Source organism: Poecilia mexicana, unplaced genomic scaffold (genome assembly GCF_051168715.1).
Source record: "Poecilia mexicana isolate PSO_F unplaced genomic scaffold, ASM5116871v1 scaffold_7, whole genome shotgun sequence".
NCBI lineage: Eukaryota > Metazoa > Chordata > Actinopteri > Cyprinodontiformes > Poeciliidae > Poecilia > Poecilia mexicana.
Window position 1 is genome coordinate 26,219,344 of NW_028263376.1, and position 27,742 is coordinate 26,247,085.

At 39.5% G+C, this 27,742-nt stretch overlaps 3 protein-coding genes across 6 annotated transcripts; 1 reads left to right on the top strand and 2 right to left on the bottom strand.

The window, feature by feature from the left end:
• Window positions 1–346: 346 nt before the first annotated feature.
• On the top strand, window positions 347–16,063 carry LOC106925193 (Fc receptor-like protein 5). Of its 4 annotated transcripts, XM_088007348.1 has the most exons (20): window positions 348–534; window positions 635–670; window positions 1,356–1,403; window positions 1,745–2,029; window positions 2,722–2,988; window positions 3,080–3,343; window positions 6,578–6,841; window positions 7,037–7,303; window positions 7,576–7,839; window positions 8,556–8,843; window positions 9,997–10,260; window positions 10,978–11,241; window positions 12,008–12,277; window positions 12,356–12,470; window positions 14,057–14,214; window positions 14,312–14,413; window positions 14,787–14,855; window positions 15,060–15,119; window positions 15,272–15,340; window positions 15,426–16,063. In XM_088007348.1, the coding sequence occupies exons 1-20, from the start codon at window positions 456–458 to the stop codon at window positions 15,488–15,490; spliced, it is 3,498 nt and encodes a 1,165-aa protein (XP_087863474.1). In that variant the 5' UTR covers window positions 348–455; the 3' UTR covers window positions 15,491–16,063. The 4 variants fall into 4 exon arrangements, with proteins under 4 accessions (XP_087863475.1, XP_087863474.1, XP_014854845.2 ...); XM_088007349.1 differs by lacking the exon at window positions 8,556–8,843 and having other exon boundaries at window positions 347–534; XM_014999359.2 differs by lacking the exon at window positions 9,997–10,260.
• On the bottom strand, window positions 15,826–20,739 carry apobec2b (apolipoprotein B mRNA editing enzyme catalytic subunit 2b). Its single transcript, XM_088007351.1, has 4 exons — window positions 19,548–20,739; window positions 18,882–19,062; window positions 16,201–16,544; window positions 15,826–16,103 (listed from the first exon to the last, which is right to left on the bottom strand). The coding sequence occupies exons 1-3, from the start codon at window positions 19,823–19,825 to the stop codon at window positions 16,203–16,205; spliced, it is 801 nt and encodes a 266-aa protein (XP_087863477.1). The 5' UTR covers window positions 19,826–20,739; the 3' UTR covers window positions 15,826–16,103; window positions 16,201–16,202.
• Window positions 20,740–21,496: 757 nt separating this feature from the next.
• LOC106925207 (zinc finger BED domain-containing protein 4) lies at window positions 21,497–27,101 on the bottom strand. The gene is made up of 5 exons (XM_014999373.2): window positions 25,917–27,101; window positions 25,452–25,691; window positions 25,059–25,318; window positions 24,371–24,962; window positions 21,497–23,634 (listed from the first exon to the last, which is right to left on the bottom strand). Exons 1-5 carry the CDS (start codon window positions 26,064–26,066, stop codon window positions 22,792–22,794), a joined length of 2,085 nt encoding a protein of 694 aa, XP_014854859.2. The 5' UTR covers window positions 26,067–27,101; the 3' UTR covers window positions 21,497–22,791.
• Window positions 27,102–27,742: the final 641 nt, after the last annotated feature.

Sequence of the window (27,742 nt, forward strand, 5' to 3'; positions counted from 1 at the left end):
TATATATATATATATATATATATATATATATATATATATATATATATATATATATATATATAACTTCCCGTGTGTCGCTAAAACAGTTCAAAGTCAATTCGACACCATAAAGCTGATTGAGCTGCTCTCAATCAGCTTCTTCAATACTGACAGTAAATTCAGCGTCAGAATCATCAAAATATCAGTTCTTTCAATTCCTCAAACTCTGTCGGTTTTCATCACAAATCAGCATGAGCATTCTGAATGCGGTACGCCAGCACATTTCCTGTTTCTTTAGCAACATGAACCAAAAAAAAAAAAAGAAAAGAAAAGAAAAGCAGATGTCAGAGTGACAGGAAAGCTGCTTTCCTGAGGTGAGATCAGAAGTGAAGTTTTTTTTTTTTTTTTTTTTTGCACACACCCTTCTCGGGCTGCAAGCTTATTTCCTCTACTTCACTTCGGTGCATGGCAGTTAAATGACTCAGCTCAGCAAGACAACCTCCACATGTGAGACTCAATGGAAAATGTTGCTTCTTCAAGTCTTCACACTCATATGTAAGTTTCTCAACATTTGAAATCAAATCATTTATATTGGCAAAGATTGTTAGAGACTATAACTGCATATTTTTTATCTCTCTCTTATGTGATCGAACAGATCTGACCTCTGTCTGTGCAGCTCAGGATGGAACTAGTAAGAATGAACAATCTGTCTAACCGTTCTGCGTTGATCAGATATTTCGATGGCAGTTTAGCATTGTGTTCCTATTTCCTTTTGGGTTTCTGTTTTAAACTGAAATGCACACAGAATATTCTTGCGTTTTGCTCCGCTGTTGTGAACTACTTTATAAAATGCGCATTGTACATTTGATATTTTTAGGTTAGATACTGACTAAAGTAACACTCAGGAACTAAACAAGAGGAACATGAAGTACTTTATTGTCATGGGTTTGGCAGTCACAACATTTAGACAGCAGCTGCTCTTTGTGCGCTCTGAGCTCCCTCATGTAAAACCTAATAGTTATTATTTATAACGTTTTTAGTTCATTTCTAAACCACTTTGTACATTTAACTTTGGAGTTTATATTTAACTGGTTTGACTGAAGCTAGTTACTTGTGTTCCTAACTCAGATTTTCCTGTATCTGCAACATTAGATTTTATCTTCTTTCCATTTCCATTCCATTCACATTTCTTGAAAAAACTATATGACATTCAAGTAAACTTGATAATTGCAACTAACTCTCAGTACCTTAGTTGCCCTTTACAGTCTTAATTTTCCACCACTTACAGGATTTGCTTTTTAAATCCACCATTCATGTAGATAAAACCAGAATCCTGATTTATCCTGAAATTTGACGTCTCCTCTCCCTTCCACTAGCAATCTCAAGTCTGGATGAAACCACTCCTGTGCCAGCAACCACCTACAGTGAGATTTTTAAACTTTTTTTTTTTTCAATCTTGCACTTTGTATCAATGATGTGGTGATCTTTCAAGTTTTAAATGGTTATGCTTTATAATATGAAATAAAACATTGAAAATGTACCGTTATGGTGTCGAATTGACTTTGAACTGTTTTAGCGACACACGGGAAGTTAGAAATGACACACAGGAAATGACATATCGCTGAATAGGTCATCAAAGCTGTATACCAGAAATGTTGGCTTTCAAATCTCCATAAAATAATTTTAGCATTTTGAATCAATAACAAAGTGTAAGGTTTTTTTTTTAATATATAATTTTCTTTTAATACGTCTCATTTATTTTCAGATCCTCCTGAGCCTTCCCTGCAGCTGACTTCAGCTTTCTCAGAAGTTTTCACATCTGAGAAAGTGGTCTTAAAATGTAGTATCAGTAGCAGCTCTGGCTGGACCTTCATCTGGGAGAAAGATGGAAAACGCCTGTCTCAAAATGCAGATATTTCTTTTCACGATTCAGAGCTTACAATAACTGCAAATAGTATAGATCTTTCTGGAAAATATGCCTGCAGAGGAGAGGAGCAGGGAAAAGGTCGCAGTAGCAAAAATAGTCAACCGATTGTGGTGCGAGTTAATGGTAAGTTTTTATGTCTATTACCACTATTTGTGTTAAAGATATTGTTTTTTTTATATCTGGTACAAAGACCAGCGACCAGCGACAGTTACTGAAAACGATAAAGGAGCATATGCTTGCCAAGCCAAGCTTAAATCCAAACTTTTCAGCTCTGGATTCAGCAACACAACAAATCTAAATGTTTATTGTGAGTTTCCATCATCTGTCTATTATTATGTAATATTTGCATGAATGCAAAAAGAGACTGTGTCCAATATCTAAAACATTTTCTGCATCTAAACTTAACAGACATGGTGTATTGTTTAAAGCTGGTTTTTATGGAGTACCCCGAGGCTCAGTTTTTGGTCTTAAACTAAAACTTTCCACACCTACCATTATGCGGTTTCATCAGGAGATACACCATCAATATTCATAGCAATATTGATGACACACTCTGTGTTGCCGTTTCTCAAAACTCATAATCCTGACTCATAATATCCACTCATGGATGACAGATAATTTTTTTCAACTCAGTCTTTTCTGAAGATTGATGTGTTAACAACCCACTTTAAAGTTGGTCTGCACTACTTTACAGATTAATTGTGTCCAGACGCCCTCTATTCAAAATTCTGAATTTTTATTGGTGTCATTTTGAGTACTCTTGAATCAAAAGCCTGCTTGAAAACTCTTGCTTTTTTTTTCTTCTTTTCAAATAGCCAACAATCCAAAGCTCACTCTAAGCAGAAGTCCAAACTTTGACAGATTCTATCCTGGAGAATCAATCAGCTTCGCATGCAACGTCGATGTCACCTCTGCATGGGAATATCAGTGGTATAAGGATGGGGCACAAATCACAGACGCCAACGTTAACACCTATAAAATAGACTCTCTGAAGCCTTCCGACAAGGGACAGTACCACTGCAAAGTCCAGAGAGGCAAAGGCCCATTTTATGAGAGTGACAAGGAATCAGTACAAGTTGATGGTAAGCTCTCATTGTATGCTCAGTTTGTAGTGGGATTGGAATTCTTCGCAAGCAATATGAAAATTTTGCTAATATTTTTCTTCATTTTCAGAACCACCTATCCCTACTTTAAGCCTGGAGACCCCCTGGTCAGATGTGTTTTTATCTGAAGTATTGAAATTTAATTGTAGAGTACCTAGCGCCGATTGGACACTTGCTTGGTACAAAGATCAAAAAGACCTGAGTAAAGAGGGACCATCTCTCGAGATCCCTTCTGTCGAACAAAACGATGGAGGAGAATACACCTGCAAAGCCCGGCTGAAATCCAGAGGAGTCACATCTGGATCAAGTAACCCAAAAGTTATCACTGTGCATGGTGAGTTTTTATGCCTAGCCTTAATTTTCACATATTGCAAAAATCATGAACACAATGCAATTTGAAATTTGTCAAATAAATCCTGAGCTTACCTGCAGCGTAGTTAAGTGTCACAACAATGTGAATTTCACCAACAGAGAGTATCTTAGAGATGGCTGGTTAGGTCTTTGGAGTCTTACAGTAACTAGAATATAGCTGTGAAAATATTTACAACTAGAAGAGATGGAAAAACTCTTGCGAATAATTACAATATATTGGTCATCTAAAATGTACTATTAGATTACTATGACGTCCTTCGAAAAACATTATTTACTTCAATATGCTTTTCTATTTTAGATAACATCATTAGTTCACCATATTACGAACTACCTCAGTCCTCTCTGTTTACCTTTTATCATGTTGTCACTGTGTTTTATCTTTAACATCTCATGTCTGTGTGGTGTCTTTTATGATTTTGTTTTTTTGTTTTTATGATGCGTAGCACTTTCAACTGCTTTGATGTGCTATACAAATAAGTTTAGTTGATTGATTGATTGATTGATTGATTGATTGATTGATTGATTGATTGATTGATTGATTGATTGATTGATTGATTGATTGATTGATTGAAGTCCCCTATCAATGTTAGATGAAATTCAAAGTTTTGAATTGCTTTACCAGCTAACATGTCATTTTACCAGAGAAGAAGTAAGACTTCTTATCCATTCAGTTGTTGGCAAGTTGTTGTTAGTAATATTTCTCAGTGGTGTAAATTCCTTGCTGCATGCTTGGTATACATTTAAAATCATATATTTACATCTATACATTTTATTTAAAAAAGACACAACCAGGTAATTAATGCTACAACAATTATTAAAGAAAAAAAAGGACATGAAAGCTAAGAGACGTATAATTAAAGTTTAAAAAAGTTAGGGACAATACAGTGTGTCTAAACAAAGTCAAATATAATTTCATACAAGTTAGGGAGAGGACCGGCAGTGTTTCTTATTGTCAACCAACAATTACTTCTAACATCAGTGACATATGTGGAATAAATAAAAATAAATATTAGAGAATCAACCCCAACAATCAGATTCAAATGGATGGAGGAGTGCTTGTTCCTGTTACTTTTGATACAGTGAAGTCTAAGCTGGAACTTTGCGTGTAAAGGACGAGCGCTCTCAGCAAGAATGGCACTAGTTTTTCTCATTATGTGTCTATTGAACTGTAAGTGTGCGTTGTTCAACTCCCAGGATCTCATTACTCATATCCATTCCTCCACTACCTGCATTTCTGACTTAAAACATCAGGTCTGTCAGGAGGAATGGATGGAAAACTCCAACAAACTGTTGTGAGAAGCTTGTAGAAGCCCACCCAAAATGTTTGCTCCTATTCTTACAGTTTAATGGCGATTCTACCAAATAAAAAGAAAATGCTTGCAAACTTCTACAAATAAAAATTCATAAAACAAAAATCCCTCTTTCCTTATTGTGACATTTAGACATAATTTTGGCAGTCCCAGCTGCTCTAAAACAGGAGCTTAGATTGATTTAAAGACAGATCGTGAAAAAATAAATCAATATTTAAATATATGGTTTCAATTGTTTTTTGTTTTTTTGTACTAAACAGACAAAATTCTAGAGTTAAATTGTACCCACATAAACTGAAATCATTCACAGTATGTCTCAAGAAACAGACAGTCAAACCATGCTACAGCCACATTACATTGCGTGCAATCTTTTCACATGATTGTTTCTGAAAATACTTCTGGTAATACCTCTTACTGTTCGTTGTTGCTATGACATAACCCAAACAACTAGAGCTTTCTGAGCGTGTTGGTTTCTTGACAACCGTAGCATACGGGATGAAACACTGCAGCCCACACCCGGCTCTAACCCACACAGTTACTTGTTCAAAGGTGTGAAATAGATTCTGAGAGTGTATCAGCATTACGATTCAACACCACTCTATGGTATGAGGTTGTATCCAAAACAAATAGGAGAGAACATACCTGTGCTAATGGCAACGATATGAAGAGGTGAATACTCTGGGCAAACAGACAGCAAACATTAAAACCGTGGTAGAAAATGTAACATTTGGATATGTATTTGCAATGGTATTTTTAAGACTATGACAAAAATGTGATCATTATTTTTCCAAAGTAAGGTTGCTGGATGAAAACCAGTCTCATATCCACTCTAAAATAAATATTACTGAATAAACTTAAATATTCTTGAAAAGCTGATTAATTGTAGTTTCTCAATTGCAAGAATTAAATTAATCTATGCAATATAGATCAAATATAAGCAGATATTCAAAGTATTTAATTTGACAAATGTTAACAACTATGACTTATGGCTGTTGAAAGCTCAGTTTCTCTGAGAATTAGAATGATACAAAAAAAAAAAAAAGCAGTGTTGCCCTGCAACGGACCGGCAGCACTGTGTAAGTGTACTCTGCCTCTCACACAATAACCACTGGAGATGAGCTCCAACTCACACCCGACCAAACTGTTAACCATGCAGCTCAAACTTTCTGAGTTCAAAGGTAGACCCCATTTTCAGTTTTAACAAAAACCTAAATCGTTTTAAGAGTACATCTGTATCAACTCTTCTGGTGGGTCAAATCTGTATGTTTCTTGAATTTGGTCACACAACACATGAGTTAAATTTGAAGTACCTCGTTTAGCCTTCGGGCCACACTTTGTGCAGTGCTGGCCTACACAGTCATGGGGGAAACGGCTGACTCAACGGTTCTGCAGCAGACAGTGCATAGGCACTCTCCACTGGGAGGATGAGCCACAAAAGGTCATTGGTAAAAAAGATGACTGTTGGCAGAGTTTTGTATTCAAGCATAGTATTGGACAGCTGCGTGTAATGAGGATATGCAGCAGCAGTAACAGCAGGATCAAGCAGCAAAGCCAATTCAAATATTTCCAGGATATTTACAATATGTTTATTCACAGTAAGAGTCAGCGAATTAAGGGCATATCCAGGTTAGGACAGATATCCCTTGTCCTGTGCCATCAGAACATCAGAAGCATATTGGAATTGGCATTTTGTTCGAAAGTCAAGGCACAGAATCAAAGATGAAGTCCAGGGTCAAAGGTTTTGAGACTTGTTTTAAAGGAACTCAGTGTGTCAGCTGTTTCATTTATTTAGGTCCACCTGTATAGTACGACTTAGTTCGCTCTTTGTTCAGTATGTAGTTGTTATGTTGATGACATTTTCCTTATTCTTTCTTCCTTCTCAACAGACAAGCCCAAACCTGTTCTTACCAGAAGTCCAGCCTTTTCTCCAATGTACCCTAGAGAATCGATCACCTTCACATGCACTGTTGATATGTACCCTGCATGGGAATATGAGTTGTATCATAATGGGGTCAAACAGCAATCATCCAGCAGTAAAACAATTGCAGTTGGTTCTGTGACCCTTGATGGCAGAGGAGAGTACCGATGCCTTGCTAAGAGAGGCCAGCTGAGAACAGATTACAGTGACCCTGTTTCCCTGGACGTCTCTGGTAAGCACATAATTATACATGTCCTCTGTCACCAGACACATTTAATGCATGCAACTGTACCAATACAACATCGATACGGTTTCAGTCGTAGTGGTACAACTGCGCCTTCCCATAAATATTTGATGCGTAGATAAACATTTTATAACTTCAAAATAAATCTTCATTAGAAGATGTTTTTGTGACACATTCTTGCAGACCCACCAAAGCCAATCCTGAAGCTGCTGAGCCCCTGGTCAGATGTTTATGAAAACGAGGTCTTGAAGTTTAGCTGTGAAGTGAGCAGTTCTGAGTGGACCGTCGTATGGCACAGAAATCAAAATCCAATTGCAAATGAAAACGGGTTAGAGCTCAACATCGCAGCTGCCAAAGTGAGCGATCGAGGGGAGTACTCCTGCAAAGCTCAACAAAAGCACAGGGGAGTGAGCTCTGCATCCAGCAACACATCTACTGTGTCCGTTTATGGTAAGCTTAAAAGCATCTATAATATTACGCAGATCTAACTTTACATTAAAAATACACATTTTTAGTATTTTTACAATGTTAGATCTGATTCCTTTACATTAAAAATAGTATTTGCATAAAAATTCATCTCTTGGAACTTCTTATGTAATTTTTCATAAAGTCAAACTAAAGGAAAAACAAAGAAATGCACTAAATTGCATCAAATTGCTGCATCATCACCCTTTTTGTGTACAGGAGCAATAACATATTCTGTATTGTCTTTCTTTCTATAGACAAGTTACCGACACCCACATTAAGCAGAGATCTGAGTTTTAGCCCAATGTATATTGGAGAAACTGTGAAATTAAAATGCACAGTAAGTGTTTCCTCTGGCTGGAGTTATCACTGGTACAAAGATGGAAACAATCTGAACAAATCTGGCAAAGAGCTAAGCATAAACCTGACTCTTTCTGATCATGGAAAATATTCTTGCAAAGCCAAAAGAGGAGAAAAAACATCAACAGGACCTAGTAATGAATTACAACTGGATGTTCGAGGTAAGTAATTGGAGGTGAAAAGCCCATTGTTTCTTTTAAAGTTTTAAAGTTGCCATTTTGGATTTTGTCGAGCCCCCTGGGCTTTAGTTTTAGTAAACCATGGAGTTTCCGCTTTTCATGCCTTTTTAATATGTTGAAACAGGATGTTGTGGTGTGAGCTTAATTCTCAGAGGAACGCCTCAGTGTGGGCAATGTGTGTGTTTATGCGTGTGTGGGTGTGTGCGTGTGTGAGGGTGTGTGCGTGTGTGTGTGTGTGTGTGTGTGCGTGTGTGTGTGTGTGCGTGCGTGTGTTTGTGTGTAGGTGGAGTTCTTTAGGAAAGATTAGGTGATGTATCTTCAGGCTTGAAGTCACAGGAGTTAAATTATAGAAACGGAAATTGTGAGATAACTGAGATAGCAAAGGGGTGAAAATGTTTAGAAAAAGTGATAAACCATATAATGATGCAATTATATAAAAGTTGTTTCCCCTCCTTCCCCGTTCTACATTATTTCCTTTCTATGACTGAAGAAACAAGAATTGATAGCTCTGAATAGATGCACTTTTATCACTGCTGTTTTCATTACTAGCTGTACTGTGATTTCATGAGTGTAACGGAAAAGTTCACAGAACAACAGGTCTGGCCTAATTGCATAAACCAAATTAGGTTAAATGTTTTTTTCTTTCAATCACCACAAACAGGATGTCAATAATGGTTAATGTATCTCTTTGTCATTAGAAATTCCCGTTCCATTACTGAGTCAAAAAACACAGTGGCTGGATGTGTTCCCTTCCGAGAGCGTGCAGCTGAGCTGCAGGATGGAGGGAAGTTCTGGCTGGACATTCATATGGTACAAAGATTCAAAGGAGTATCATGAAGGCTCTGTCACTAATAGTGAAGCGGAAGGCATTCTTTCCATCAGTCAAGCTTCATCCTCACACCGTGGAAAATACCGCTGCTCAGGAAAACTGACGGGCAGGACTGTCAGCAGCTCCCGCAGCTCTCCAGTCGAGCTTACAGTCTATGGTGAGATGTCGTCATGTCTGCTCTTGAAGCCACTTGTGATGTCATTGTATGAGAAGTTATAAAAGTGACTTTGGCAGGTTAAGGACAGTAATTTCAAGGAAATAGATGAACAGTTTTTAAAATATCTCTATTTTTGTCATGAACCAATCTGCATCTAACCTCATAAAAGACTGGGAAGTGAATGTTTTACACGAATGAAAGATGGTGCTTTGCAAAAGTATTCATACCCTGTGATCTTATCCACATTTTGTCATTTTGAATGTTGTTTTACTGTCATTAAGACCCCTAATGGCTATTTTAACTTTAGGAAACTAGAGCGTTTCCGTTTTTCATGCCTTCTTATGCTGAACCACGATGTTGTGGTGTGAGAATAATTCTCCAAAGAATGCCTCAGTGTGGGCGGTGCGTTTATGTTGGAGGAGTTCTTTAGGAAGGATTAGGCGATGTACCTTCAGGTACAGGAGTTAAATCATAGAAATGGAAATTTTGAAGCTGCATGCTAGTTGAGATATCAGAAGGGTGAAAATATTTGAACAGAAAGGAAATGTGATCAGTCATTAAACAATGCAATTATATACAAGTTTTGATTAACAACAGAGTTTCTGCGGGTTTTAATAATTCAATTTAATAGTTTTTAACACACTATAGGTGAGGTGGAAAACTAACAATGAGCACACAATGGTAATACATCCACAATGTGTTACTCTAACCATCTTTCCTCCATCCTCCAGCAGAGGGAAAAATGGAAAAATGGGAATTGTGGAAGAAATTATGGAAGAAAATTTGTAGGATGACTTGAGAATGAGTGCGAGATTTATTTCTAGCCGAACATATAGCCAAAGCACCAAAATGTTAGCAAATGATTTATATCAAGTTACTAAAACTCAAAGTCTAAACCAAAGATCAATTGAGAATCATTGGTGACCAATGTTCGTAGATGCTCCCCACTCTGAATGAGCTTCACCTCAAGCTCATTCAGCTTGAGTTCAAGCCGTCAGTTCTATTATGCAAAGAACTGACAGAAATGTATAAAAAAGAGATTAACTAAATTGCATAAAATTGCTACATCAAATAAAAAGTCACTGATTCTGCTGCATCACCGTTTTTGCGCACAGTAGCAGTAACATATTCTGAATTGTCTTTCTTTCTATAGACAAGTTACCGACACCCACATTAAGCAGAGATCCGATTTTTACCCCAATGTTTACTGGAGAAACTGTGAAATTAAGATGCACATTAAGTGTTTCTTCTGGCTGGAGTTATCACTGGTACAAAGATGGAAACAAGCTGAGTAGATCTGGCAAAGAGCTAAGCATAAACCTGACTCTTTCTGATAATGGAGGATATTCTTGCGAAGCCAAAAGAGGTGAAAAAACATCAACAGGACCTAGTAATGAATTACAACTGGATGTTCGAGGTAAGTCATTGGAGGTGAAAAGCCCATAGTTTCTTTTAAAGTTTTAAAGTTGCCATTTTGAATTTTGTGTTGAAATTATTAAGATCCCATATGGCTGGTTTACCTTTAGAAAACCAGAGAGTTTCTGCTTTTCATGCGTTCTTGGTATGTCGATCCACGATGTTGTGGCGTGAGCATAATTCTCCAAAGAACGCCTCAGTGTGGGCGGTGCGGGTATGTTGGTGCAGTTTTTAGGAAATATTAGGTGATGTGTCTTCAAGGTTTGAAGTCATAGGATTTAAATCATAGAAATACATTTGGTTAGAGTGAATGATGAAAATAGATGAAGCTACACGCATGGGAATTATGGAAGAAAATTTGTAGGAGGCTGCACAGATTTAATTCCTAGCTTCACATTCGTCCCACGAACCAAAATGTTAGCAAATGATTTATATCCAGTTACTAAAACTCAAAGTCTAAACCAAAGATCAATTGAGAATCATTGGTGACCAATGTTCGTAGATGCTCCCCACTCTGAATGAGCTTCACCTCAAGCTCATTCAGCTTGAGTTGAAGCCGTCAGTTCTATTATGCAAAGAACTGACAGAAATGTATAAAAAAGAGATTAACTAAATTGCATAAAATTGCTACATCAAATAAAAAGTCTCTGATTCTGCTGCATCACCTTTTTTGCGCACAGTAGCACTAACATATTCTGAATTGTCATTCTTTCTATAGACAAGTTACCGACACCCACATTAAGCAGAGATCCGATTTTTACCCCAATGTTTACTGGAGAAACTGTGAAATTAAAATGCACAGTAAATGTTTCTTCTGGCTGGAGTTACCAGTGGTACAAAGATGGAAACAAGCTGAGCAAACTTGGCGAAGAGTTAGACAAAAGCCTGACTCTTTCTGATAATGGAGGATATTCTTGCGAAGCCAAAAGAGGTGAAAAAACATCAACAGGACCTAGTAATGAATTACAACTGGATGTTCGAGGTAAGTCATTGGAGGTGAAAAGCCCATAGTTTCTTTTAAAGTTTTAAAGTTGCCATTTTGAATTTTGTGTTGAAATTATTAAGATCCCATATGGCTGGTTTACCTTTAGAAAACCAGAGAGTTTCTGCTTTTCATGCGTTCTTGGTATGTCGATCCACGATGTTGTGGCGTGAGCATAATTCTCCAAAGAACGCCTCAGTGTGGGCGGTGCGGGTATGTTGGTGCAGTTTTTAGGAAATATTAGGTGATGTGTCTTCAAGGTTTGAAGTCATAGGATTTAAATCATAGAAATACAGTTGGTTAGAGTGAATGATGAAAATAGATGAAGCTACACGCATGGGAATTATGGAAGAAAATTTGTAGGAGGCTGCACAGATTTAATTCCTAGCTTCACATTCGTCCCACGAACCAAAATGATAGCAAATGTTTTAATCCAATAATTTTGATGTGTCAGAAAGACTAAGACCAAAGATCAATTGAGAATCTGTGGTGACTGATGTTCATAGATGCTTCCCCCCTCTTGACTGAGCTTGAACTACTATGCAAAGAAGAAGAGAATCTCTGAAAACATGTGTGACTGTTTGACTCAACGATTGCTGAGTCAAACAGATTTTTCAAAATTTCGTCAGGCTTTTATTTTCCCTTAAATTAGATCCTCTGTTGTTTCCCCACCTAATGTAAACTTAGCAGTAAGGTACCCACACTCCTATATAAGTTATTCTTCCTGCTATTTTACATCTTCTCTGCTATTATTGTGAAATTTCAGATGGAAAACCAAACGTCACACTGCTGCAGAATCCCTCGGATAAGTTGATGCACACGGGTGATCGGATTTCCTTCACCTGTCATGTCAATGTCTCCTCCGGATGGAAATACGTATGGTACAAAGACAGCAATCCATTGAAGTCAACTATAAACTTTCACCAAATTGCTTCTGCTAAGACGTCAGACAGTGGATCATATAAATGCCGAGTTGAAAGGCAAACACCAACAACATTTTCCTCAGAGAGTGGGGATGTAGAACTTAAAATTGACGGTGTGTTTTAATCTTGATTCTTTAGCTTAGTGTATTGTTAAACATGTTATATCACATCTATGACTGTGTTTGTTGCAGAGCGCCCAAAGGCCAATATAGTCCTCTTAACTTCTTGGTCTGAGGTATTTTCCACTGACAGCTTAACGCTACAATGTGACGTGATGGGCAGTTCAGACTCGTGGAACTATACATGGTAATGACACAAATGAATAAATGGTCTTTTTTTTTATTTGTATAGTTTAACCCTCTATGGCATACCGTTGCCCTCAGGCAACAAACCACAAATCTGTCCCTCACGTTGCTCCTTTGTGTTATTTTTGGGGTTTGATGATTTAAAATACCTCCAGACACATTTCTGTCCAAATAAAATAGGTATTGAGGTCCATGTGACCTTTTATTTAGAAGAGGAGCAGTCCTTTTCATGAAGCGAAGGTGCATGCTACACCTTGCCTCCTACCTGTAAGTTATACATCACTTTTCTTCATGTTTAAATTTGGGACACTCTAACTAAAAATATTTTCATATCTGTGAATATGTAAAGAAGCATTATAGATCATTTCAAGACAATTTTTTAAATTATTTATATGCAAAAACTGTGTTTTTTTGTTTGTTGCCTCAGGGCAACATTGTGCAGTTAGGGCCCTTCTGTGCAGACAATATTATTCTAATGTGATGATATTCAATTTATTACAAAATAATTATCAGAGCCAATTTATGTACTTTATTATTGACTAACAGCAACAGGAGATGGATGCAAGATCATTTCATGGACAAAGGGTGCATGGTTCAGAAGTTGGGGTCATTTCCAATGAAAACATGAGGATCCATTGTACAACCATTATTTCATTGTTTGTTTATCCTCAAAACTGACTTCAGTCCCAAAGGGTGAAGAGCTGGTCATCAATGAACAAATGGCCCCATTCCAAGGCAGGCAAAGACTGAAGCAATACCTGCCAAACCCAAAAATATGGGTTTGCAGGGAACTTCATATGGCTGGTGCAGATGGTGTTCCTTACAACCTATACAGAGCGAGTTGTGCAACCACCAAATCTACCAGATATGGGAGCTGATGAAAATATTATCCTGTGCTTGGCTCAAATTCTAACAAAGAATCAGAACTTCAAACTCTTATAAAAAGAACCTGCAGCCCTAACTATAGTGACTGATGTGAATCTGGTCGCTACAACCCATAGATAATCAGATAAACAGGTGGTGAATCCCAGGTACGCCAATAATCAAGTGTCAAAAATGTGATACACAATTTTTTCACATCAGCAAGAAATTCCTTCCTGATGTTTAGCATATAATGGGGAAAAAGACTAATTTCAACATCCTTAGTGATTCTAACTCTGCCAAACATACCCATGTACAAACACACAAATGCTCGTTTTAGTCATTTGCGCAAATGTACCATTCATTAATGAAAGTTAGTCGTTTATTTTATATTTGGTGAGTTGGAACCATGTCTGATTTATTTTTGTCAAAAAAAGTGTTTTTATGAATATAGTTTTTGTTTGATTTGTATTTCATTTCTCATAATCACTGTAGAAAACTTTGCATTTTAGACCCCTTGTAGCGCAATGTTGCCCTGAGGCAACAAACCCAAATCCGGTTCCGGGAGGCATCAGGGTCCAATTTTATGATTGATATGTAATTAAGGGCCAATAAGCTCCCAAAAAATGCAGGAAAATATTTTTTCCCCAAAAAAACAAAAAGTCATGCCATAGAGGGTTAAAATGCATTTCCATTGTAACAAATTCTCTAAAATGACTCCAACAGGTATAAAGAGGGCATTAATGTCAGTCAGTCGACCTCATCAAAATATAAGGTCACGCCAAATAATGACCCAGAGCAGAGCTCATACACTTGTGAGGGCATTCGCAACGAGAGACCACTGTCTTCAGTACGCAGCGACTCCTACAGAACCAAGAACCTACGTGAGCATAACTCACTCATTGATTTTCACCTTGAAATATTTTACCCTTGTTGTTGTTTTTTTTATTATTGTTTGTTTGTGTTTTATGCAATTTGTAGTTTTAAAGAGGAGGATCCTTCTTTCCATCTCCGGTTGCCTTTTCTTTGGCATCATAGCTGTTTTCATTGGATGCGTTGCCCTAAGAATCTGTCGTAAACCAGGTTTGGGATTTTTACATTTACAATTTGTTAATGTCCCATATACTGACTTAGAAGTGTTAGTCATCACTGATTCCCTTTAGCTTTTCTAGCTGAATTGAACACAAGGCCAGTCACAGCTAATGTACCCGATCAGTCAGGCCAGTGCAGCCGACTGGTCAAACAGAAACCACTTCCGACTAAAGCATCTTAAAGCTTTTGTTAAGCTATGTGTTAACATAGGTTGAACACCACAAACAAAGCCAATGTAGCTGCTGGTGAAGGCCAATAGTTATTTAAAATTTATGTGACCCCAATTTCTGGTAAGATGTGACACACAAAAGCCACTAGGCTTTTTTTTTTTTTTTACTTTTAACTTTTTGTTATTGTCACACAGTTGCTGCAGATGACAAGCAAGAGGAGACCAATCTGTTTCTCACCATGGCTCAGTTAAAGGACCGAAATGGTAGGTAGAGCCCAGATTGTGTGGTTTGGTGGGTGTAGATAACCTTTTGTGTGAAAGTGCTACATAACGCCCCTGCAGATGACTGAGTTCAAGATGATTTCTTTTTAAAAGGGATTTTTATCAGCTCACACATTTAAGTTTGTGTCATACTGGAATGCGTCTTTAAACGTTTAGGTTTCAATTCCTTCCCATCTTCTGCTACAGATGCACCCTGTCCTTTGGTTGAGTACATCACTGATGCAGATGTGAATCCACCTGCCAAAGGTAATATATAAAGATCTGATGTTTTGCAGATTAGTCCAGACTGTGGAAACAAGCAAAAACCAAGCAGAGGATAGAGAATAGTTCTTCTTTGGTTCCTAAAACGAGTTTCTCACCTCATTGCTAATGATAATTTTCTTTTATCTGGTGTGAAGAAGGGGAGGAAAACGGCACAAGCTGCAGTGAAGAAACCCCTCTCCCGATAACGTCGCCGGATGAGCAAGGTATTTCTTTGTAAACTACAAAACAACTCTCTAGTAAGACAGCACAAAACATTTCTGACACGTCTTTCTGCACCTTTGTTTTCAGCTGCGACAACCAACGGGAAAGAGACGACAGAGAATGGTGGCGGGATGGTTTCCTTCCTGCAGTGAATTACTAGAGACGACCCTAAAATGTTATTCACTGGTGGTTACATATATTTGTCAGACAACTTATTACAGCACAACAAACTCAGCTTTCGAGTTAGCAAACTAGCGATTTATCATTATGACATGAAATGGTGTAAATAGCATGATCAGGCAAATGGATTTATTTAATGGTCAGCACTTTCAGATTTGGCAAATGAAACTGTGTAGATTTCTTTTTTTATTATTACTTTACTTAAATAACCTAGTAAAAAAAATGTAGAGTTGTGAATATTTTTTAGCGCACCTTCGCTTCTTTCAGTTCATGGTTCAGTTCTCCAAAAAGACACCAGATGTCAGTATAACTTCTTCCAGTTTTGTTTTTAATATTTTTTTTAATGGTTCATGACTGAATGTATTTTGCATTGCTTTGCAGCGTGTTTGATATATTTATCTACAAATCGTGTACCTTCATGTATTCATTTTTAAAAATAAGAAGTAGAAAATGTTGCCACAAGTGCTCATTCTGTTAAAAATGTATCCGCAGCGTCAAATGTGACAGCAAAAAAAAAAAGAAGAAATAAAAAACAAAAAAACAAAGTGATGATTTCACAAGCAGGCTGCATCAGTCAGGTTGAACCTGCAGACAGTAATGAGACAGGAAATCCACATGGAGTTATTATCCAGATAGACAATCAAAAAAAAAACAATCAAATTTCATGATATCACTCACTCACATCTACTTCAGGATATCGGTCAGTCTCTCCACATAATACTCATAGTTCTCCTGGCAATCCTCCCACGGTGTAAAGCTCTCGCCCTCCTGTTCCACATACATTTCCCAAACATGCTGGAAGTCAATGGGCTTCATCATCCGCAGCTTGCAGCCGGCTCTTGCCAGGGCCTTCAGGCCTTCCACTATCTCCGGCTCCTCCCATTCGAAGAGACGGGAGCAGAATATGGAGAGGCGCAGCTTCTTGCGCTGCTGGAGGATGTTGGCCAACTTGGCGGCACAAGCGACGCAGGGGCTGGATGAAACGTACCATGTCACGTCATATTCCGTAGAGGAGTTTGGGAGAACCTGGAAAAAAATAATGCAGGTTGGGTGTGTGATGGCATGAAAATAGAAAATAAAAAAAATAAAAAATATGATTTGATATGAGGGTAATGTTTTTGCTTTGACTCCAAGGGGGTGAAAAAATAAAAAGAACACTTTGGAGTTTTTAAATAATTTGGATGATTAAAGTTCCAGCAAGGGCAAGTCTTGACTAGTAAAGGCTAGCTCCCTAATTAAAACATCAGGTGCCCACTGGGAAACACCTGGACTCAGGTTTTCCAGTCCACAGGTGCATCTCAATAAACCAGAATACAATCAAAACATTTAATTCAACACTTTCAGTCTAAAAATTAAATTTATATTTTATACAGATTCATTATGCAGAGAGTGGTATGGTTATACCAACAATTATCCATACCTTTGGTAGATTTAGATTTAATTTTTTTTTGCATTGAACCAAGAATTTTGTCAACAAGATAATGGAAAAATATAATTTATCTCTTGTTATTTGAACTAGAACATCTAGATAAAAACTATTTAAACCTTTCCCAATGAAAAATCTTTATGGGTATTAGAAAAATCTAATCTTTCTTATAATTGCCTTACTGTAACAAATGTGCTCCCTTCATAGCTTCTCAATCAGAGTCAAGTCAAGACCAGGGCTGGGTGAGTCCAAATAAACAATATTAGACTCAGCTCAGGGTTCTAGAAGAAATTCTAGTTCATGCATTAGCATTATAAGCACTTATATTTGGTTTGGGATCTTTCTGCATGCCTCAATGTGATGAACTGTTGAGATGTTTAGGAAGTAAAATATCCCTTCAGCTCACCTACACTGTTGGCTTTAGTGTCTCACGTGTTCCCTTTCACAATGCTCCTTAAATTCCTGGGTTTCTCCAGAAAAGCTGCCCTGCAGTTTATTAGTTGACCTCTGTGCTGACTTTGGACCGACATTGGCAGATGGCTCGGCTTTCAAATGATCAGCGATTGTGGAAAGTTCATGCTGGACCTTGTGCAACTTCTCTCAGATTCTGGGGAGTTTGATTTCCAAATGAGCAACAGCGTAGATGTTTAGATTGTATATATGTGTCCATATGAGATGTTTAGAGAGAAAAATGATGCTGAATGTCACAAAAAGAGATCTGCTGTAAGTGCACTGCACAGGTGTGGGTGGGTCATTTTGTGGTCTCGCATTACAGAGTTTCTTAAATTAGAATGGCAGGCAGACCATTCAGCTATCAGATTTTCCTTTTTCTGACAAGAAATCACGTATTTACTTTGGGATTTAGACAGTCTCTCAGTTATCCAAGTTGAATATGTGACATTTGACCTGGTGCTGATGTATTTGAGTTCTGCTTTCGTAATTTAGGTCCAAACTCACTTGACTAAATTCATAAATTTGACATTATAGTAGAAAATGAACCAAATTGTGTGTCTTTCCTGCACTATTGCTTCGTGTTTGTGCTGTATCCCCTCAAATGATCTCACTGCATGACCAAACGGCTTGAGTCTGTTTTTGTTCACTGACTAAAACGAGATAACTCTCCCCCTTGATTGGATTTAAATTGCTTTTAGTGTGTTTATTTTCTCAACTTTATAGAAGTATGCAAGATCAGATTATGCTGAACTGAATTGAACTAAACTACGTTGGATTTGATCAAGGGGAGGAGATTAAATTAGAATGAATTGGATTAAATGAAATTGGATTATTTGTAATATGTATTCATATTTACTTTCTTTTTTTTTAGGAGCCCTGAGGTGACTTTTCCTGTCAGATGATGCTTTACAAACAAAACTTGAGTTGAATTACTTTCAGGTTTTGCCACACAGGAACATTGTGATGTCAGAAGGATGAATGGATGAAAATTAAAATATGAATAAAGATTGAAGAATTATCAAAAGAGAAAAGAAACATAATATGAGAAGATTACTTCTACAAGTACATATTTATTGTAAGCAAATGTCAGCCACATGGGTTATACTAATGGAAACTAAGTGAAGGTTATGACCAAGCATCTTTGGATGAACAACAAATAAAAGACAGAATGTTACAGATGTAAAACCATTTTTGAGGACAATTTGCAAAATATATTAGAAAAGTAGAACATTTTCATACTGGAATTTGTCCATAAGGTTCTTAAGCAGGAAAAGCACAGTTCGCTTTTGGGTTTATTGTCATTAAACACCCTACTTGAATAAAAAAAAAAATTGAAACAAAAATAGGACAATTTTATTTTATTTTTTTACTTATACCAAAAACATTAATCTGTTTTTTTTTTCTGGCGATGAGGGCATCTTGTCGCATTTTGATTTTGCATGCCACTGCAGCGCTAAAGGCCTGCACTTGAGCTTTTTTATCACCTGCTGGAAGAAGGCCTCCTCAGCGTGGGCTGTGGCATGTTCGTCCTCCATGTAGCCCTTCAGAGGCTCTGCGTTGCCTCCCGCTGTGTCCACTCTGAAACACAGGAGCGTTTTGTTCCTGCCCGATGAATACTCCACGTTCCTGAACTGAAACTTGAAGTAGAACGGGCTCATCCTCTCCCTGATAGACAGACAGTAAGAGTTATCACCGCATCGGACGCAGAGTGTGTTTGCTCATCAAGGAATTCGCAAACTACCGGTTCACAATAATACCGGTTCCTTCTGACTGTTAGAGATACATCACTCTGTTATATTGTCACATAAAGTCTCCATCAGTATACTAGGTAACTAATCTGATATGTGTCACATTCTCTCTTTGCTTTGCGCCATTAATCTGTCATGATGCATACAAACAGCCAGATGGTCTCACGTAAAGATCTACTACTTTGATAATAAAATGTCTCAAACAACAGAGATTGGGGAACAGATGCTGGGTATAATGATATGGCCAAACTTGGTGTTTGCATGACTCATCTCTATTTTTACTGTTAGGAAGTTAAGAGACAGCAGGTGCAAATGACTCGTATCCCGCCTCACTAAAAAAACCAAAAAAAAAAACTGTGTTTCCAAACTACTAATCAGAATACAGCCAGAAATCTCACTCACCCAGTGACAATTTCAAAAGGAGGCAGCTCAATGGGCTGAAACTCTCCATTATCCTCACTGTTATTTGCTGCTGCCCCTGTTGCCCCTTCGCTTTCACCGTTTGTCTTGCTCTCGTCGGTCCTCTGCGGCTCCGGGGTGTTCTCTTGCTTTTTGCTGAGCTTGTCTGTTGTTTTTACAGCCTTCTCTTTGGCCTTTTCCTTGTCCTCCTTCTCATTTGCTTTGGTTTCTGGCGCTTTCTCCTTCCTACGAACGCCTAACCGGCTGGTTCTGTCGGCCATGATGGTGTGGAAGTAGGTTGGAGTGTTGGGAAAAGAGACGATGCGACAGAAATAGATAGAGGGAGAGAGTCAGTGCAAGTGGGGTGATAACCCTAGAGCAGTTACAGAAATAGACCCCATTGTGTGCTGAGTTAGGAGTCAGGCATGTGCATGTCTGGTCTGGTGCTGGGCCAGGCAGCTCAGTTAGCTGAGCCCTCTCCACCCCCTTTCCCATGGCCTGGCTAAGAAAAGGCCAAAGGGCGGATCACGACAGAGTAAATGTGTATGGTAGGGAGAAGATTTTTTTTTTTTTTTTTGTTAATTCTGCCACCTTTCACACAGTTGCCAAAGCAAACAGAGAAACATACACAAACTCTGTTCCATCTTTAATCCTTCAGCCGTTCTATCTGTCAACAGGCAGGCAACAGGCACGTTATTAATAACATTGCTTGGCTGCACATATGGGGTAACCGGGGTTATTTCGATACCGAGCGCAACTTTTTTTCTTGGTGCCAACTCTGAAGTCCTGCAGCGCATCAGGCATTATGGAGGCCACCTAAAGGGCACTAAAAACAGGAGCGTATTTGGAGCAAGGTATAGTTTGAACAAACACAATGTGCGTGGAGTGCAGAGTGGTCCTATACGCGTATGCGCCTGTGAGCAATCAATCTATGAAATCACCCCGCATTGAGGGGAGGACCAGTTTGATGAGGGTGCGTGTGTGTGTGTGTGTATTTGTGCAGATGGAAAATGTCTCCCTGCACTGCAGATATAATAACTTGAGGGGAAAGAGAGAGAGAAAGAGAGAGAGAGAGAGAGGCAAGAGGAGTAAAGCGAGGCGGGGGCAGTTCAATTACAATTTCCTTCCCTCCCTCTGTCTAGCTCTCTGCCAAGTAATTCATTTCTGAGGCAATTACCAATAGGGCCGCATCCCGGTCCCGGTCGCCTAACTCAAATGGATGAGCTGTCACAGCCCAGGGGAGTGAGGGAGGCAGGGAGGGCGCAGGCAGGAGAGACGCTTCAAGCTGCTCCAGATACAATCACAAACAACAACAACACACCCAGAGCGCGAGCATTTGTAGCACATCTCCGAGATGAACACAATCACACATCCCATGCACATATCTCGGCTGCCACATCTTCATCTGCAGGGGGCGTCCTGTGGTGGTAATCATTTAGATCGCAGCAACCTCTGATAATAATTATCCGTGAAGGAATTCGTTCTGAAGTGGTTTCTCAGCAGAAACGACAGCGGCTGTGCTGAAACAAAGCTACTTCTGCGTGTGGTCACTTTCCAGACTTGCTGATTTTAATCTTTGCTGTAACTTAAGAACATCCCCCTTCTAGCGGGGCCCATTTGTGAGCCTACCTGATGGTGAGAAGAAAGCTGATCTGTTGGCTGTTACAGCCGCCTGCCTGCTGACTCAAATTTTATTTTAACGGCACTATTACAATTACCTCGCCTCCCCGCCGGCCCATCCCCGAATAAAGGATAACGCACTCTGATACAGTCAGGGCTCTTCAAAGCGGACGTGAGGCCATTGCTGTGACGTGAGTCAAAGCAAAGCCTGTTTTAGAATAAAACAGAAAAGATAAATTGGAGCATACCTACATTCTTATTATATGTTTAAACATTTAAAGGCTCTTCATTCTACTTTTATTTAATCGTTTTTGACAAAACATACCTCAGTGTTTAAAACTGAAATGCCTTTATTCTCATGTCCTGGTGTTAAGGTTTACAGTAATTGAGGGAAAGAATGAAGGGATGTATATTTTGATTTGCAGTGAATGCAATCCTTTTCAGGTAACAATGAAGCAATGACCAGCAGCCAGTAGAGTAGCTGTACATACAATCACGGAGAAAACAAGCCTTACTGTCAATGTAATATTGGGGAAATTTAATTTATCCTTGCTCCTTGTGTAGGATTTAAGAAGGGAAGCTGTACTCGTTTAATCACAAGCATTGATATGCAGTATATATTTAATGTAAAGCAAGGTTTATTGCCTGCATAAAAGCAGTTTTGGCAGACTGCAAAGACTTTAAAGAAGCAATTGTTTCTTACCCATCAATCTGAGAAAGGTCACCCGGCAATTTATAAATACATTAACATCCATCGTTTCCAAATTGAGAAAAAAAAATCATTCACACATGGAAAGCATTTAAGACACTTTCTAACTATCGAATGCAAATTGTACCAACGTCCAGGAGTTATATCTCAGATTTCACTGACAGAAAAGCTGGTTTCTGGAGGTTGAGTAGCTGGGGTTGTTTTCCACTTAAAAACACCCACCAGAATCTGACCGATCGCACAATAACTTTGGATGCAGAGGGGGGATGAAAAGTTCGCGAGGGAGATTGTGACAGGAAGGGGTGGATGATTTAAGGCTGAAAACAAAATGGCGCAATTTTTACCACGCAACTGTGACAACGAAAACCAAAGAGTGGGTCAGGATTCAACAACAGCGATATTAGAAATTGTTAAAATTTTATAGAAAACAATTAAATGTAGTTATTCCCTAATTCCTAAAGTTGGTTGCAGAAGCTTTTAGATCACAGTGTAAACTGATGTTTTATCATGACTGTTTGGACAGCAAATACACTTTTGTTCTCTCCTGACTGTAAGCAAAACTCCAGCAGATAATTCACTAAGCGAAGGTTGGAAACAGACAATAGGAAGTTGGTGGTCGTCTGCAGACCCTGAAACGGCAAAATAAGGACAGACGGAGTGAGTATTTTAGTCTTGATCTGATCTCAGACGTTTCAACAGTTCATGGTGTGAAAACCCATATGCAGAATATCCACATCTAAAACCATACTTAAGAAAGGAAGCTAGTTATTTCAGTCTCAAAATAACAGGTGTGTAATTTACTACGTTGCTCACTCAGGTCTCTTCACAGCGACAAATGTTTTTTATTAAAGAAGTCACGTTTCTAAAACCGAAAACCCTCTGGTTGCTCTTCTGATAAAACATGGCTGACTCATAGCTTTAAGTCCACAACAATTTGTAGTTGGCTTTGAGGTAGATGAGTGTCTCCAAGTTCTTTGGTAGGAGGTGGCCTCTCTCTGGCAACAGGAGGCGCCTGGCTGCAGAGAAGATATTCTCCACCACAGTGTCACAAGCAGGTATGGTAAATGCTCTTTTGGCTACTTGAGCTAGCAGAGGAAAGTCAATGGTTTTACGGCGCCAGTAATGCAAAGCCTCTTCATCCGTGGGCTCCTCGTGAAGGTAGACAGATAACTCCTGTTCCAGGCTTTTAGCCTGTGTCGTGGGTCTCTGCTTGATAAAAGAGAACAATTTGCAGGGGCGAGACAACGAGGAGACCGGGGATGGCGATGGAGTAGGAAGAGTTTGGGACTGAGGGCTACTGTCTGTGTTGAGGTCGGCCGGGGGAGAGGCTGTGGAATGTTTGGATAATTCCTCTAGGAGAACTTGCTTGTGCCAGTCGGGGTTGCTGCTCCAAGTAAGTTTAAACTGGGGGTCCAGGGTGGTCGCAGTAATGTACAAGGGGTTTTCCAGGATCGGAGCCAGAAGGCGTTCCAGGGACTGCTTTAGGCCGAGCAGGAGACCGGGGCAGTGGGGAGTTGATGTCTCAGAGAGGTGCTTACGCAGGCCAAGAACACAAGGCAGAGCCAAACTGATGGACACGTGCCTGTCCGGCTGGGTGTCTCTCTGTGCGTCTCTGTGCACCATGTCCCAGGCCTCAGTGAAGGGCTCCAAAATGTCAATGAGTTCCCTCAGCAGGGCTCTTTCTGAGCTACTCAACGCTACCTCCCCGGGACCGCTCACCTCCTCCAGGAACTCCACTGAATCCAACAGCCGCCGCAAGACCTGTAGGGAAAAAAAGTGAAGAAACGAAACAGCTATGAGTTCATATGTCAATAAATTTGCATTATTGATGGACACATGCACATTTTAATCGTACTGTTTCTGGTACATCTAAACACTATTAGTTATATGAAAGGGTAGGTGTGTTGCACTGTCAATTATTGACAATCTAAACTCTTATAATCGCATTATCTCAATATAAAAAATATGTTACGGTGTATGAAGACTACGTGAAGAGTCTATTCTGATTGGAAATCCACATTTTTGAAGTTTAAAGATTTCACTGTCTCTGAAACGGGTTCTGCCAGCGTCTCATTTTGCGAAAAGGAGGATTTTACTCTCCAAAGCCGCCCACTACTCTGTGATGTCTAAGGTTGAAATCAAATTAAAGATTCAATGCAATCCACTGGTTTTCTTTATTTAGACCTTTTATGACTTGGCATTATATAAATGTAATTATATGGAATTAGATTACAGTGAAAGACTAATCTTAATTGGATTGGATGGGATTGAATTGGACTGGATAGCATTCGACAGGATTGGATTGTGGCTTAATCAGATTGTCTATAATTGTACTTGAATTTAAACCAGTTTTGATCCTCCGTAAAGCACTCTCAGAAACATTTTGTTGGTGTATGCAAAAATAAATTGCCTTCATTAAACAGAAGGGAAGCTAAAATATGGTGAAATATGTTAATATTTAAGTTCCTTTATTCATGATCGTAATACTATTACTTGCCTTAAGTTGAGCAGCCCAGTCTGTAGCAGTATCGTGAAGGTTTCGGGTTCCCCCGGGCAACCACCCGTCAAACAGCTGGATGAGTTTCTCGGGAGGTACAGCGGAGGTAATGTAGTTATAGAAACGTGCGACCTTGGTCAAGGTAGAGGAAATTTGTGGGGAGGAGCGCAACCCCTCCCTGACACATTGTTCCAGAGAGCGAGAGAAACAGTCTACCCGACAAACGCTCAAACCCTGCTCCCATGACTCCCCCCAGTCTTCCTCCTCTCCATTACACTCGTGGCCATTACTGATCCACTGCTCTGCGTTGTTTCCGTTGTCCAGCACTTGATCTGTTGGATCATCATCTTGGCCGTTGGTAAGAACAGGTGGAAGCAGGAAGCCAGGAAGACAACATGGCCTCGCCGTCGCCGGAAAAGGGTCCGCAACGACGCAAAATGCTCTCCCTGACACGCCGTGAGAATGACACACTTCGTCAAAATCCGCCAGCACACGGCTCGCCGAGCTGCTGCAAGTCAGTGGGAGGCAGGCCAGGAGAGCAGAACGTATCTGCCAGTCAGATGCAAGATAATGGCAGGTAACACCGAGGTACCTGCAAAAGAAAGAGAAAGAAGTAGGCCACACAGTTGGGCAATCTAACCATGCTGCTGGTTTATTTTTGTTTTTAGGGTTTAAGTTGCCAACTCACCCTGAAGCAGTTTGAGTTTGGCTCCTCCAGAGATCTAAGCTGAGACTGAGGGTGTGTGCTGATGCTACGGCCTGACGTGTAGCCAGCTGAGCCTGGTAAGCGTAGGCAGGGAGAAGCTGTCCCTGGATGTAGTGCTGGGGCTCAGGAGTGTAACGGGGCTCCAGGAGCTGGAGCAACTCCCTGAAGCCCTGATTTTCCACAATAGACACCGGCTGCAGATCATGCACGATCATCTTAGCTATTGCCTCGGAGATGAGAACCTACCGTAATCCCAAAAAGAAAGAAAGTGTCAAACTTTACATTTTGTACTCACTTTGGATTTCATTGCTCTGCTCCATTTGAGGGGTTTCAGAGGGAGCGTTATTTCAAGGGGTGACAGACATTAACACATACCTGACGGGGGTCATGTCTGTCAAACTTAGTCACCCCTGCTCCAGGGCCCCCGCCTCCCTCAAGGGTGCCCACTCCTCCAACACTCACTAGGGCTCCTCCCCCTGTTCCAGTTGTTACAGGGAGTGTGAAGCGGGGGTTTCCTCCATTGGTTGTGAAACTGTGCAGGCAGGCAGAGGAATAACCCTCTCTCTTCATATCCTTCCTTTTCACAAAGTCATCATACATAGCTGGGTGTTTACGCTGAATGGGGGAGAAACAGGTGTTATTGGATAACATGCTTAATATGTCATATGTGTGTGTGTCAGAGAACAGCATGAAAGTGTAAATTTTAGTGGAGAAATGAATAAACTCTCAATAAAAGCAACAGTCTGTCTTTGCTGATCCAGCAACTGAAGAGACATTGGACCAGCTGATCACACCGGACACCATTTATTTATTTCTGCAATAGCATTTTTGACACATTACCTTAAGATGTGTAACGAAGTTGGACGTAACGCTCCGTTTCGCCTGGATTCTGGTGCCACAAGCCTTACAGTTGGACTCGATTTTACCATTTTCCCCCTCGAACACAATATTGAAATAATCCAGGATAGACACTTTCGAAACTGACGCCATTGGAGCGAACAGCTGCTCTGCTCCGGAGTGAAATCAGCTGGCGGTCCGAGTCCGAGGAATCAGCCTCACCTCGCCCCAGATCATGAGCGCAGGCAAGCCGTCGTGTTTACATCCCAGAACCCCCCACCCCGCTCACCTCACCCCGGTATCACGCGTAGAAAAATGATCGCTCCACAGACACAAAGCTAATTGAACTGGAAGGGCTCCCGTTGCTTGCGCATCCAAAATAGGCCACGGTCGAGCTACACAAGCAGCAGCAGCAGCAGCGGCGGATGTCTGGAAACATCAATAACATAACCGTGAGGCAACATCCGTGCTTCCAGCGCTCCCATCCGCCGCTCGGACGCAAGTGAAGCGGAGACAGAGCGAAGAGCTTCATGGAGGAGGGAGACACACAGCACTGACCCGCTGTGGTCGATATAGCCGATCTGGATCAGGATGTGCAGCGCAGGTCATGCGTTTTCATACATTCGTCAAATGATAAAAATGTGGTTTATTTGAACTTTTTTTAGTTTTTTTTTTTTCAATGAGGCAAACTAACCAATACAGTTTCAACTAAAAAAAAAAAAAGACGAAGTAGCTATGGCTTGAAATCAAAATTACACAGGATTGTCCAATAAATTTATAGCCTCACTATTTTGATAAATGTTCCTTGACGAGTTTGCAGACTTTTAGCTATTAATGACATCCTGGCATAATTTCGACTGAATTTCTGACCACGTTTCTATGCGATATTGACAGAGGTAGTTTGAATTTCTTAGACATGGTATTTTGAACATAAATTGGCAGCCGGTATGAGTTTGAGCTATATATTTTAAGTTAGGCCTTTTAAGATTAAGAATGCAGTAGCCCATCTACTTACAGACACAAAATGGCAGGAACACATACCTCCAGTTATGACTTCTTTCCATTGCATAGGTACAATCAACTCGAGCTTTTATTGTTGTTGCCTAAAGTTTTTCTTTAACTTTCCCAGATCTAAACTAAAATAGTATAAAGGCAATCAAGGATTTACCATTTTTGAAGTTGCTCTACCAAAATTATACAAGTTTACCACTCAAAATAAGGAGGGCTGAGAATATTCTGTGTTTAAAATGAATGCTTAAGATAAATTTTACTTTTTGGCTTTTAATTCTAAGAGTCACTGCTAGAACAAATAACATTCCCTTACTTTTATTACATGATTTACAATGTTTTCATGCATTATGTGTGTAGAGACTGTTTTGTAAAGCACTTTTGTCAACTTGTGTTTCATATCAAATGAAAGACCTAACAGACATTTAGTGAAAAGAATCTTGATGAATTTTTGAGATTGTTATTTTGTTGGAATAATAATTTTAAAAAAATTATCAAGACCAAATGCTGTGCAACTGGAAGAATTCACCATGTCCGTTATACGACATCAGGGGTCTGTACTTTGACATATGAGGGCTGTTTTGAGAGCAAAAGGGAAGATGCTTTTAAGAAGATAGTGATCATGATGTGTGATCAATGTACAAAGCTGTACAATTGATACCATGTTTAAACCAAATAAGAATGAATCATATAAAGCAATTCAGTAAAAAGTTTCATTCAGCATCACTAATTTACCTACAAATAAATATTTGTAATCAGGGAAGAAACATTACAAAATGTTACACCAGCATGTCATCCTAACAATTGCATCATTATTTACC